General features: G+C 36.7%; 1 protein-coding gene across 1 annotated transcript in view; it reads right to left on the bottom strand.

Annotated features, from left to right (window-relative positions):
- Positions 1–14,325, bottom strand: part of MALRD1 (MAM and LDL receptor class A domain containing 1) — an 844,925-nt gene that overhangs the window by 502,918 nt on the left and 327,682 nt on the right. Inside the window, 1 exon segment of the mRNA XM_020966909.2 lies at positions 169–325. Within this exon segment, the coding sequence (XP_020822568.2) occupies positions 169–325 (157 nt within the window).

Below are 14,325 nucleotides of genomic sequence, written 5' to 3'. Positions count from 1 at the left end.
AGGTCTTATTCTTGATATTACTTTTCTCAATCATACCATATTGGAAGCAGTGAAGTGTTGATAATCATTCATTTTCATTTATTAGCAGGCTAGATTTTAATAACACTAAATTAAAGGGTATGCATTTTCATAGAGCAATTCTGGCAAATTCAATTGCTGAAACAGTACCTGGAGAGAGCCGACTGTGGCTCCGTTCATGTGATTCCAAAACACTATCCTGCATTTTGGCCCTGTGAGTGAAATAACCGGAGTGATGATGTCAGCAGTGTGACCAAACTTTCCATTTGAACTGTCTGCATAGAGGTAATAGCCATCTGTGGTGTTTCTGTAGAGAGGAAGGACTCGTTTTGTTATGAACAAAGAAATCATAAAATTAGCAGTAATATACTAGTGGGCTGCTTCAAGGTTTTCAAAGGACTTTCATCATAATAACCCTATTGAGGTATGCATTGCAAATTATTATCCCCATTTTTCAGATAAAAAACTGAAGCCCAGAGAAGTGAAGTGATCTGTCCATGACTATATACTATACTAGCTGTGTTTCCCTGGGCAAGTCACTTAACCCTGTTTGCCTCAGTTTCTTCATCAACATTCAGTTTGTGTTGTCCAAAAGGCAGTTGGTAATGCAGGAATGTAGCACAAGAAAGAGCCTGGAGCTGTATACTCAGATCTCAGATTCTTCTGCAGAGTGAAACTAACTGGACCAATGGAGATGATGAAGTCATCAAGTGTGAAATGTATAGATGAAAAAGGAGGCCCCAAAGAGAACATGGGGTATATCCATATTTAGAGTAAGGGACGTGGATGATGACCCAATAAGGGAGACTGAGGAGAGTTCAGAAATGTAGGAGAGGAAGCATGAGGAAGAAGTTCAGCTACCTCTACTACACAGATGAATCTGAGATCCATGTATACAGCCCCAGTGTATTAGCCTACTATGTACCAGGCACTAGGCTAGGCACTGGAGATACAAGTACAAAGAATAAAACGATCATTCTCTGGGCACTCATAATAGGCACTTATTAGGTACTTGACTGATATCTTGATTCATTGACCTCTCTGCAGCATTTAATACCGTTGACCACTATGTCCTCCCAGATAGTTTTTCCTTTTGGGATTCAGTACCAACATGTACTTAGTAAGTGCCTACTATGAACCAGGCACTAGGCTAGGCACTGGAGATAGAAGTACAAAGAATGAAACAATACTGATTCACATTAAGTTCACATTTTAATGGGGGAAATAAATTTGTATGTATGTATACATACATATACACACATATGAGTGTGTTTGTGTATGTATGCATACAAAGTTAATAAGTTGATAAATTAAACTTTGAATAGAAGGTAATTTGATAGGAAGGGTACTAGCAGTTGGGAGGATTAGGAAAGGTTTCAAGCAAGACAGCTATATCATAAAGAGAGGGAAAAGAGGTATTCTCTGAGATAGAAACAAGGAAGGAATGCATTCCAGGCATCAAAGTTGGCCAATGCTAAAGCAGAGAGATGAGAGATGGGAGTGTCAAAAGTGAGGAATTGAGACAAAGTGAATTTAGCCAGGTTGAAGAATGAGGGAAGGGAAGTAATGTCCAATGTGACTGGGGTTTTTTTTGTTATTGGTTCTGTTTTTGTTTTCAGGCAATTGGGGTTAAGTGAGTTGCCCAGGGTCACACAGTAAATATCAAGTGTTACGTGTCTGAGGTTGGATTCAAACTCAGGTCCTCCAGAATCCAGGGTCCGTACTCTATCTACTATGCCACCTAGCTGCCCCTTATGTGCTTTTTAAAACAATAAACAGATATCAATTTTCTTTCCCTTCTCCCACTGAAGAAAAAAAGAGAAAAAAAAATAAAATTTCTAGTAATAAATATGCATAATCAAGAAAAATCTCCTCATTGGCTCTGTGTGTGTGTGTGTGTGTGTGTGTGTGTGTGTGTGTGTGTGTGTGATTTTGCTCCCTACTAAATCACTTACTTCTATGGCAGGTGGTAGACAATATATAGTCCTTTGAAATCATTTGCATTGATCATAGTTCTTAAAGTATTCAAAGTTGATTTTCCTTACAATGTTGTGCTATAAATTCCTCTGGCTCTGCTCATTTCTTCATCAGTTTATAAAGTCTTCAAAATTGTTTTCTGATGTTGATATTATGTATAAATTGTTTTTCTTTCCTTGTTATGCTTATTTAACTTCGTATTTGTTCATAAAAGTCTTTCAACGTCCCCGAAATAATCTATTTTCCTTATTTCTTATGGGACAATAGAGTTCTGTCACATTCAAATGCCATAATTTATTTTGGGCATTCTTTTACTTTCTAGTTTGTTTGTTTTTTCTACAATAAAAAGAGCTATTTTAAATACTTTTGTCCATAAAGGACCTTCTCATTTTCTTTTGATTTTTTTGGAGGATAAACTCCTAGCAGTGGGATAGCTTGGTCAAAGGCCATGCAATATTTACTAAATTTCAGGAACATAACTCTAAATTGCTTTCCAAAATGGTTGCACCCCTTCACAACACATCAGTGTGCCACAGCCTCTCCAACATAGAAAGTTTTCCTTTTTTGTCATCTCCATCAAGATGATGGGAGTGAAATGTAATCTCAGAAGTGGCTGAATATCCATTTTTCTACTTAGTAGTGGTTTGGACCATTTTTTTAATATGGCTATAGATAAGCAAAAAACTGAACATCTCAGTGGGAAAAGGGGGAGGAGAAAGGGGTCCTAGTGATATCAGATTTCAAGTCCACTATAAAGTAGTAATTCTCTAAACAATTTTGGTATTGGTTTAAAAATTGAAAGATTACTCAATGGAACAGATTAGGTACACAACAAACAGAAATACATTATCTAGGAGCTTTGTATTCGATAAACACAAACACTTCAGTGTCTAGGATATGGACTCACAATTTCATTTTTTTAAATGCTGGGAAAAATTGACAGCAATATAGAAGAAATAAGATTTATACCAATACTTCACTCCTTATGCTAAGACAACCTCCAAATGGAAAGGTGACTTAGATTTTTAAAAGTCATATTATAAACATATTAAAGAAAGATGGAAAAGATTAATTATCAAATATATCAACAGAAGAAAATTATTGACCAAATAAGAGCTAAAGAAGATCTCAAAAGATAAAACTGATCACTTTAACTACATGAATTTTTAAAACTTTTTTGTTTCCGCAAATCTAATAATGCTAATATTAAAAGGGAAATATATAACAGTGAGCAATTAATCTTTGGAATAGTTTTTCTGATAAAAGTCTAATTTCTAAGATATGTAAGGAATGGATTCTAATTTATAAAAATAAAATTCATTTCCCAATTATTAAATGGCCTAAGGATATGAATAGACTTCTCAAGTATATAGAGTTTTTTGTTTGTTTTCCAAGAAGCCTTGCTGAGAAAATGAGGAGAGATATGGGATCACAGCTAATAAGGATGGTAGGACCTAGTAAGAGTATTTTTTTTTAATGATGGGGGAGATTTAGATACGTTTGTGAATTGAAGGGAAGGAACCCTACACAGCCAAAAATGAAAATTGTATAGATAAAAGGGATAGTGATAAAGGGGGCAATCTTCTGAAGGAGATGGGAGGGCATGGGTTATAGGATACATGTTAAAGGAATGGCCTTGGTGAAGATAAAAGAATTCTCTTTAGAGTCTGGATTAAAGGAGGATAGTGAGACACGGTATCAAGTATTTGTGATAGGAAGAAAGAGAATGAAGAGGAAGGTCACAATGAGTGGCCTTGATTTTCTCAGCAAAACAAAAGTCAAGCTCCTAAGCAGGGAGAGTAGATAGAGATAGTATGGTAGGGGGCTTGAGGGGAGAAGAGAAGGTGTGAACAGCCATTGAGGTTAGTGTGATAGAGATTCAATTAGTGAAGGGTCAGCTGAAATTAGATTACATAAATATGTATGTGTATCTACTCAGTAGGGTTACGGCTTCATCCAGCTCCTTTCAGCAGTACATGAATAGGAAAAGATGCAGTGTGTAATATAGGAGACAAGTTCATTCATATTTTATGGATGGTATAAAAATCTCCATCACATCAACTCTCAAGAAGGCTGAACTGTCTGCAACTACTCTAGCCCATTGTGGTTGTTTTGGCCACCACAGAATACTGCCAGTGCTATTTAATACATCTGAGTACCTTCTCTTTTTTTTTCTTTCTCTTTCTTTCTTTCTTTCTTTCTTTCTTTCTTTCTTTCTTTCTTTCTTTCTTTTTCTTTCTTTCTCCTTTCTTTCTTTCTCCTTCCTTCCTTCCTTCCTTCCTTCCTTCCTTCCTTCCTTCCTTCCTTCCTTTCTTCCTTCCTTCCTTCCTTCCTTCCTTCCTCCTTCCTTCCTTCCTTTCTCTCTTTTTCTTTCTTTCTCTCGTTCTCTTTCTTTCTTTCTTTCTTTCTTTCTTTGTAAAATGAAGCATAGATGCAATGAAGGATAGGATCTGTGAGAGCAATGACTATGTCTTTTGCAGGGCCTAATAACATTACTTAGAGGTCAATTAATACTTGGTTATTGAATGAATGAACAAATGAAGAGAATCAAAAGAGGCAGTACATGTGTTGAGACAGGTACAGGGGTTAAATAAGCTTACTTTATTCTAGTCATCTTCTCAGTGGATTGCTCATAATGGGAGCACCAACTCCTACAGCATTCCTTAATCATACTTCTCGCAGGGGCAGGCGAGAATAGGAGTACAACTCCACATCCTCTAAGCTTCGATGGGGGCCGGTTGAGGCAAACACAAATTTCTCCCCAAGACTTGATGGGAGCTGATCAAGGCAGGTACATGCATTCCTCTACGCATTAACCAAATCCCAAAATGGGTTTCCCCCCAGCCTTGATGAGGGCCAATCAAGGCAAGCACACATGCACATTCCTCTTGTGCATTTATATTCCCCACTTTACTGACCAGTGCCCACTTGACTTATAGGGCAACAGACAAAGAAGGTATATTGCCAACAATAGCTTCACAATTTTACATTACTTCATCCCTATACCTCACTGTGCAGTCACAGTTCAACTGTCTTGAACCATGATTGTAAGAACTCATATCTAACACCTGGAAAGCTAGAGATTTTTATGGCTATAGATCCTGGGAAACTAAACTCCATGAAAGAATAACAAAGATCCACCTTACACACACTAAAATTTACCTTATTTACAACATGACACTTCTGAAAAGTGTTGCAAATCAACCTTGGTCCAGTCAAATGATTTAACATCAGAAGCTGGTATCATTTTGTTAGAGGAAATGATGTTAAAAAAAAAAGAGGCATTGTTCTGGATCAGGAGAACAACAGCTTGGCAGACAAGACATTTCTCTGATCCCTACAATGAACCTCTCCAAAACAAAATATGCACCACAAAGAAAAATACCTTTAGCTATTTCCCCAGTCTAGGATACCCAGAATCCAAAAGAAGGTTAAAAATACACATAGGAACTGCTGTTCACCGATCTTGAGTTCACTCAGCACCCCTCCTTTACCTCCCAACCTAGTCCCAGTGGGGAGGCTGCAACAGCAGCCCCAAAGACACACACAGGCTCCTAAACCTTGGTCTCTCCTCCCTCTTTCCAGTGTCATGGAGACACCATCTCCAGATTGTAGAAGCTGGACTGGGCCTCATTAGCTTCTCTCCGGGGAGGTGGGAAATCGACAAGTGTTAACACATCGCATGTTTCCATATTTTTTCAATGTATCTATCAGTTGTGGCTTTTTTTCTTTCTAAATTTTTTTGTCTTCGTTACATGGGGTGTCTCTCTCAGAGGGCAATGGGAGGGTACTTGGGATAGTGTGATGATACAAGAAACAGAAAATATCAATAAAAACATTTCAAAAACTCATACAAAAAAATTAAGATGCATTCTCATTTGCTTTGCCGCTGTACTCTAAGGACCATGGGTCCTTTCCATCCAGATTCATCTGAAATCTTCCATTATGTGTTGCCTCTCCCATCAAAATATGAGCTGCTTGAGAGAAGGGATTATTTTGCTCTTCCATTTTTATCCATAGAAGTCAGCACAGCACTTGGCACACAAGTAAGCACTTGATGATAATTTCTTCCTTCCTTCCTTCCTTCCTTCCTTCCTTCCTTCCTTCCTTCCTTCCTTCCTTCCTCTCTCTCCCTTATTTCCTTCCTCCTTTCCTTTCTTTCCTTCCTCTCTCCTCTCTTCCTCCTTCCCTTTCTTCTTTCCTTTCTCTCTCCCTTATCTCCTTCCTCCTCTCCTTTCTTTACTTCCTCTCTCCTCTCTTCCTCCTTCCCTTTCTTCCTTTCTTCTTTCCTTTCTCCCTTATTTCCTTCCTCCTCTCCTTTCTTTCCTTCCTCCTCCTCTCCTTTCTTTCCTTCCTCCTTCCTCTCTTCCTCCTTCACTTCCTTCCTTCCTTTTTCCTTTTCTTCCTCCTTTATTCTTTCTATTCAAGCTTAGCTTCTCTTCCCTATTCTCTAAATATGGAGCGATTCAAATTTAGCTCCCTGTAGGTTTTGTAGTGTGCAAAAATGTGCATTTTTTTAGACCAGAACATAGGAACATCCAGAAACCAGCTCTGAATTCCTCCTGTCCCTACCCTGTACAAAGCTACCCTCCTGCTCTTGCTTCAAACATCACATCACTCAAGTTGTAGCTTTTATAGAGAAATCAAAGTGCTTCTAAAAAAAGAAGTTTTTGTTCAAAGCAGTAAATAAAAGAGGAACCTGAACCATTCTGGAATGATGTCCCTTTACTAATACCTTTTCTCACAAATCAAAGTGTTATATAGATAACTATCTATTCATATATATGTGTGTGCATGTATATATTCATATATGCACATATATACATGTGTATATGTCTATGTACATATATACATGTAAAATTTATCTTAAGTTGAAATGAATTGAGAGCAATTGTGTTTTGAGAATTTCTCTCTACTCCTTGGGATCACTGGGGACATGCTGGGTTGTTAGAAAACCAGACTGGCAACCATTAAACTAAGCTGTAAAATCAGAAGATTTGAGGAGATGACCCCTACAAGTCCCTTTTAGCTCAGAAATTCTATGATTTTATGCCTTAAAACTCAATGGTTTTAGCTCACTTCTGTTGCCTTGCTCTGATCAAAAGGCATTTCCATTTGGCCTTTCCAGTTTATGAGTTCTCATGAGTACCTGGATCAGTGGGAATGGTCGAGGAAAAGACATTATTATCTGTTAATCTAGGAGTGTTTTCAATTAGATTCAACTCAACATGCCTTTATCAACTGCCTGTCATAAATGCAGAACCGTTGCTAGGTGCTAAAGGAGAAGATAACATTTCTGTAAGAAATTTTCCTTCTTTGCAAGGACCTTGTATTTTATTAGGTATTGTGTTAGTTTACTTTCAAATAATCCTTTAATGTTTACAAAGTACCTTTTTCACAACAAAGATGTGAAGAAAAAGTTCAATTATTCTTCTACCCCTTTAACAGAGAGGAAACTGAGGCTCATTAGAGTGACTAACCTATGGCCATGAATACATTTTAAAATGAGGATTTTGAAACAATATCTTCTGGAGACAGACAGCATGGTACAGTAGAAAAGGTATCACATTTGGAATCAGAGGAATAGTATTTGGATTCTGACACTTAACTCAGCTGTGTGACCTTGGACAATTAAGTTAACCTCTCTTGGCTTCATGTCCTCAACTGTAAAATGACTCAGGGACTTCCAATATGCTTTTTGGTTCTAAATCTATGATCACATGATCTTAGTACAAAATAAGTGGAGCTACCCACATAGCTTCTATTTCTATTAATCTAATGTTTAATCTCTGTAATGATTTTGTTTTCTGTTGAACTGATTTCAGACATAGAACCAGAGAACACTGCTATGAAAAAAAAACAACTTACAGTTCATCTAGTCAAACCCACTCATTTCTCAAATAAAGAAACTGAAATGGAGAGAGACACAGAGAGAGACACAGAGACAGAGGGACAGAGAGGTTATTATGGGAGAATTAAATGCACTTGAAGTAGTAATGGAAAAAAAAAGCACAAATTCCCTTTAAGTGAGCTGTCAGCATTGTTAAATGGGATTGTTATTGTTCATTGTAATTAAAAGAGTTAACATAACACAAAGGATGAAAATTTGCCCTCAGAGCAGGAGTTTTTAACTTGGGGTCAGTCAAGTTATCTTTAAAAATATTTTTTAAAATGTATTTCAGTGTGATGGTCTGTTTTTATAATCCTATGCATTTTATTTTATGTACTTTAAAACATTATTCTTAGAAGAGATCAAAGGCCTCACCAGACCGCAACTAGTGTCCACGACAGAAAAAAAAAAAAGATTAAAAGCGCCATGCCTTGGAGTAAAGAAGACCTTGGTTCAAGTCATTTGACATATACTGGCTGTGTGATCCAAGGTTACTCCAGCTCCTAGTGTGCCAGGCAAATTTGTTAGACTATCAGTTGCAGAAAAGATATTGCTCTGCATTGGTAGAAAGAGTTTCCTCGAATCAAGAATGTCATAGCTTCTCATTAACTTCCCAAAAAGATTGAAAGATATGAAAAATGTGTGTGTGTGTGTGTGTGTGTGTGTGTGTGTGTGTGTGTACACATACGTATGTATGTACACACATTCATTTTAAACACAAGTTTTCGGAAAGTGCATTGAAAAAGCTTGTTGTTGAGAACCAACAAATAGAAGGAGGAATGTGGCACTGATATTCATAAAAGGCTAGTAAAATTGAGTTGAGGACTTGGAGAACCTAAATTCTCCATATTGAGTTAACTATGATTATTTACCATAGCCTATTAATCTGAAAAGTTGAAAAGACTTTACTTAAATGTTCTGTCTAAAAGTTATATAAATCAATTCCTTCAGAAAGTCAAGAAACATGACGCTTTATGATATGGGGCCCAAACTAGGAAAAATGAAATCTCTGCCAAAGTATGCACTGCCCTTATTGGATCATTTGAGAGGAAATTGACCAAAATTCCATACCTCTCAAATATCAGCCTTAGTGTCTGTCATTCCTCTGTTAAATCTTTATTCCTTTGGGTTTTGGAGACTGTTCAGTCTTCAAAAATCCCTGGTTGAAATGAATCTCTCTGGGAGGCTCCACTCCACCAACTAAATCATTAGTTATCAGTTAGTAGAGAAGAAATGAGTTGTCAGCCACATAAGAGCGATGAACTATAAAAAGGGAACGAGTATTGATACTTGGGTGATAAGTAGTCTAGGAAGGAAGGTCTGCCAGGAAGGAGAAAGGGGCATTTAGATGATGTGGCTAAAGTTCTGGGTCTAGAATCAGGAAGACTTGGGATTAAATACTTCCTCAGACACTTCCTAGGTATGTGACCCGGGGCAAATCACTTAACCCCTGTGTGGCTCAATTTTCCCATCTATAAAATAATGAAAATAACAGTACCTATATGACAAGAGTTGCTGTGAGAATCAACGGAGATAACATGAAATGCTTTGAAAAATTCAAAGTACTATATAAATGCCAATTATCGTCGTTATTATATTCGCTGTTAAAGGATATGAATGTATGAGGTAGGCTGACATTAAAAACCAGTCTTATTGCATACAAACATGTAAACAATGTGCCTTCAAGATGAATCACCTCTATCTATTCCCTCAACTTTGATTGCATGGCATAAAATAAAAAAAGAAATATTTTCTCCAAACCAATACAATCCTAGTAGGTAGAGTCACTATGTCAGGCAACATAAATTGCTGAGTAAATTCCCAACAAAAACTGATCCCTTAAATGTCTTTAAAAAAAAAAAACACTTTCAGGGGAGGAGGGGGGGAAGGCATGCAAGGCCAAAGGATAAATTTTAAAGCTGACAACAAGCAAGTCACATTTGCATTTTAAACTTAGACAATGAATGCTGGACCAGGGTAGCTGTATGATATGGGGCTGGTGGTCACAGAGGCATTAATTGGGGTATATGATGGATGTGTGATTCCTAATGGAAAAATGAAGAATTACATAAACACTCTCCGGGGTGTGGGATGGGTTTATTCAAGCACGTCGTTCAGGGAGAAATCAACAACAGTCATGATCACAGATAACATTTCTATCACCCATAAAATCAGAGCAGCTCCTATCAGGCTTTTCTTATACAGGAAGGGAAACGAAATATTTTATAGTAATATATAGAATAGCAACGACTTCCAATTCTTTGGGACCTTAAGGCTTGCATGCCAGTTTTCTCACACACAAAAAAAATCACAGGTAGGTAGTACAAGGATTATGGTCCCCATCCTATAGATGAGAAAACTGAGGTTTAGGCAATTTATGTAACTTGCCCAAGATCATACTGTTAACTACATTTCTGAGATCTTTCCTAACTTTAAAACCAGCATTCGGGAGCATCTAGGTGGCACAGTGGATAGAGCACTAACACTCACTGGCTGTGTGACCCCAGGCAAGTCACGTAACTTCATTGCCTAGCCAAAAGAAAAACAAAAGGAAAGGAAAGGAAAGGAAAGGAAAGGAAAGGAAAGGAAAGGAAAGGAAAGGAAAGGAAAGGAAAGGAAAGGAAAGGAAAGGAAAGGAAAGGAAAGGAAAGGAAAGGAAAGGAAAGGAAAGGAAAGGAAAGGAAAGGAAAGGAAAGGAAAGGAAAGGAAGGAAGGAAAGGAAAGGAAAGGAAAGGAAAGGAAAGGAAAGGAAAGGAAAGGAAAGGAAAGGAAAGGAAAGGAAAAACTAACATTCTTTTCATTGTACCATAATATATCTCTAGCAAAGGATATTTGAGAAAACATATATCAGTGGCATTTAAACACCTGGGCTATACTGTAAAATATAAGGATGATAAGAAAATAACAACTAGTATTTATATAATACTTTCAGGTTTGTACAAAGCTTTACCCATGTTACCTTATTTGGTACTAAAACAACCTTGTAATGTAGATGCTATTAGTATCCCCATTTTACATATGAAGAAACCAAGACTCACAGAGATTAAGTGAATTTTCCATGTCACAGTAAATGTCTGCATAGGATTTGAACTCGGTTCTTCCCAACTCCAGCTCTAATGCTCTATCTACTGTGTCATCTAGCTGCCTGCTGCCAGGGAGGCTATCTAAATAGGCTATCCTATGCTCCAGGAGCTCATCTAAAATGAGCTGGTCAGAATTGCTTTGCCTTGATTCTTGTAAATCAAATCAATAAGGCTTCAAACTGAAAAGGGAAGGGTGTGTGTGTGTGGGGGGGAAGTTATTTCTATCTACCAAGCTAGTTACCAAAGAAAGTAGCTACAATATAGTAAAAAAAAAAAAAAAGGAATTGTGATGCCTAGAAATGCAAAGGAAACAAAATAATAGAAAGGTGAAGGCAACAGAATGCATAGTCTTAAATGTCTCCACATAAATGTATACTATATAGGGAACAACCAAGATGAATGATTCTAAGACAATGAAGCAAACTAGGCTTGATCAGAATCACTGAGACTTAATGGAATATATCTCATGACCTGAATATGACTCTTGAAATAGATGTCTTATATGAAAGAACCAGGACAGGTAGAAGTTGATGGTGTACATGTGAATATGAGTGTGGGTTTTACAGGGATCTCATTAAATAATCTAAATTTAAAATGATAAAGTAGCAAGAGTAGCTAAGAAGTTGCTGAATTTTTAAAGTGGCATGGTCCTCTGGTGTCAGGACTGCTAAAACTCAGAAGGAACTGATGCTAGCAAAGGAAGGGAAGGACAATTTTAAAGGAGTCCTTAGCTTTCTCAGGAAAAAGAAGTCCAAGAAGGGACATGCCTGCTTTAAGGGATGGATGAAACAATAATAGCCAGTGACACAGAAGGTGGGGATACTCTTTTGTTTGTTTTCTCTTCTGAAAATGACTTGTAGACTGAAAATAAAAGAATAAAAATGATTGAGAATTTATATCTGAGACAAATAAGGGAAAAGTAAGAAAATGTTTAGCTTCCTTTGAAGATGCATATCACTTGATTCAGAAAAATTAGAGTGATGGTTAGACAAGAAACTAGCTAATGTAATTTTTGAGATGCTGTCAGTAGACTGGTAGATGAGTAGAAAGCAGCTAATATACTTAAACTAGCTTTTAGTAAAGCATTTTTGAAGTGCTTTACACTATTTTTGTGCATAAGATAGACAGATGTTGGGTGGATAATAATACAATTTGATGAATTCACAATTAGTTGGATGACAAGAAATGAAGGGTAGTTATTTATGGTTCACTGTCATCATAGAAGAAGGCCTCCTTGAGCATCCTTTTCTCTGGACCTATAAGGTTAATTATTTTTATTAATGACTTGAATAAAAGGACAGATTTCATGGTTATTCAGATTCTAGATGACATGAAACTCAAAAAGGTAACTAATGTGTTGGATGATATAATTGGGGCTCTTACAAATCTTGACATCATTTGGGAGTATGATAGAGTTCAATGTAAAGTTTTACACTTGGTTTCTAAAAATAAACTGCATATGTATGAGATTATGAAGGTGTGGCTCGATCACTGTTCATCTGAAAAAGAACTCAGACTGTTAGGGGACCTCAAGCTCAATGTGATTCAGCAGTGTGATTTGGCAGCCAAGACAACTAATGTGGCCCAGTGCATATTAAGAACTGCATTGTATGTGCCCTAGGAAGGTGATATTGCTTCTGTACCCTGCCAGGCATGATTATACCACATCTGGAATATTATATTCATTTCTGGGGACCAAATTTTAGGAAAGGCATCAAAGAATTGGAAAGGATGCAGAAGCTGGCAATGGCAGAAAGCCTTGAGTCCATAACCATAAGAGGCATGGAAGGAATCGTGGATATTGGAAGAGAAAATTTAGTCAGAGTGATAGGCACCTTCTAGTATTTGACGAACTGCCATATGGAAGAGGAATTAGAACGTTTGATTATGAGTAAAACTTGAAAGATGCTTAGTGGCAAATTTAGGCTTGATGGAAAGGGCAATACCATCACCATTGTCATCAACATTATCATCGTCATCTAAAAATTAAGTGAGCTGTCTCAGGAGCTAGTAAGTTCTGCTTCATTGGAAATCGGGTTTCTGCCTTCAAGTCCGGTACCTCTTCCACTGGGCTACGGTATCTCACTACCACAGAAACATTTCACAAACTACAAACATACACAAATTAGTAAAGTTTTCAGTGAAGTGCTATACTAGAGTAAAAGTGAAAGTATATAAAGAATTCTTAAAGCACACAAAAAAGAGTCCAGCTCACACTCTGTATTATTTGATAGGGTATTTACCCTGTCTGATACAACATACTGAGATCACAAAAATGTTTAGAATCATTATTCAAGCTACATAAACTGAAGATCTATATCAGCCATGGTATATGAAAAAGGGTTTTTTTAGGAATAAAGAAATCAACTAAAGCAATCAATATTTTTTTTAAATGTGACAATATAGGCAATATTCCATACCCATGGACCCTCCTTGCAGGTCAACATCTGCAAAGGAATGGAAAGAGATCTTTTCTCATATTTTGGGAGGTGAAGCTTGTTCTATATAATTTTATAAATGGAGGTGTGACATTTATAAAGATAAGGTAGGACAAGACTTGTTAACAACCCTAGGTCAGACACCAAAAGAATAGTCGATACTCTCAAGTTATCAGGGTTCTCAATTAGTCACTTTTCCAGAAGAAAGAAGTTGACATCTTTTCTGTTTCTTAAGCAAATATCTCAGAATAATGAAATATATTATTTTCTAGACAGATTCCTATACATTCAACTGATACAGATTTGAACAAAGCAATATGGAGATGTTAATGGGATTTTCCTTAAACTCTTATCTTTTCAATAAAGGTTCATTAATCCTTGTATTTTAAAACAAGATCAAAAAATTAATGAAAAGCAAATTAAAAATACTTCATCTGAAAATGTATGTAACATTTTGCTCCTATATTTCTATACTTCTCTACAAAGAGGAAGGGAATGTATTTCATCTTTTTTTCCCTCCAGTATCAAGATGTGCTATTGCAGTAAAACTTTTTAGTGGGTTTTTAAATGTCAATTATTATACTCATTGTACATTTGGCATCCTTGGAATGTACGCCTAGTATGAGAACTCTGCATCAAAGGATATGCCTATTTTAAGGACTTAGTTCAAATAGTTCCAAATTAGTTTCCAGAAAAGTAGGACCAGTTCATGACTCTACTTACAAGGTATTATTATTTCTATCTTCCCATAGTTCCTCCAACAAAGAGTATTTCCATCTTTTGTCATTGCCAATTTTCTCAGTGTAGGGTGAAACATCAGAGTTTGGTTTATTTTTCCTTATTAATACTGATTCGACAGAATCTTACAGGGTTGATGGTAGTTTGAAATTCATTTTTTAAATGTTCTGTGTTCATATTT

The sequence above is a fragment of the Phascolarctos cinereus genome, unplaced genomic scaffold (genome assembly GCF_003287225.1).
Source record: "Phascolarctos cinereus isolate Bilbo 61053 unplaced genomic scaffold, phaCin_HiC Scaffold_1;HRSCAF=81, whole genome shotgun sequence".
Classification (NCBI taxonomy): domain Eukaryota; kingdom Metazoa; phylum Chordata; class Mammalia; order Diprotodontia; family Phascolarctidae; genus Phascolarctos; species Phascolarctos cinereus.
This window is presented reverse-complemented; position numbering and strand designations above follow the sequence as displayed.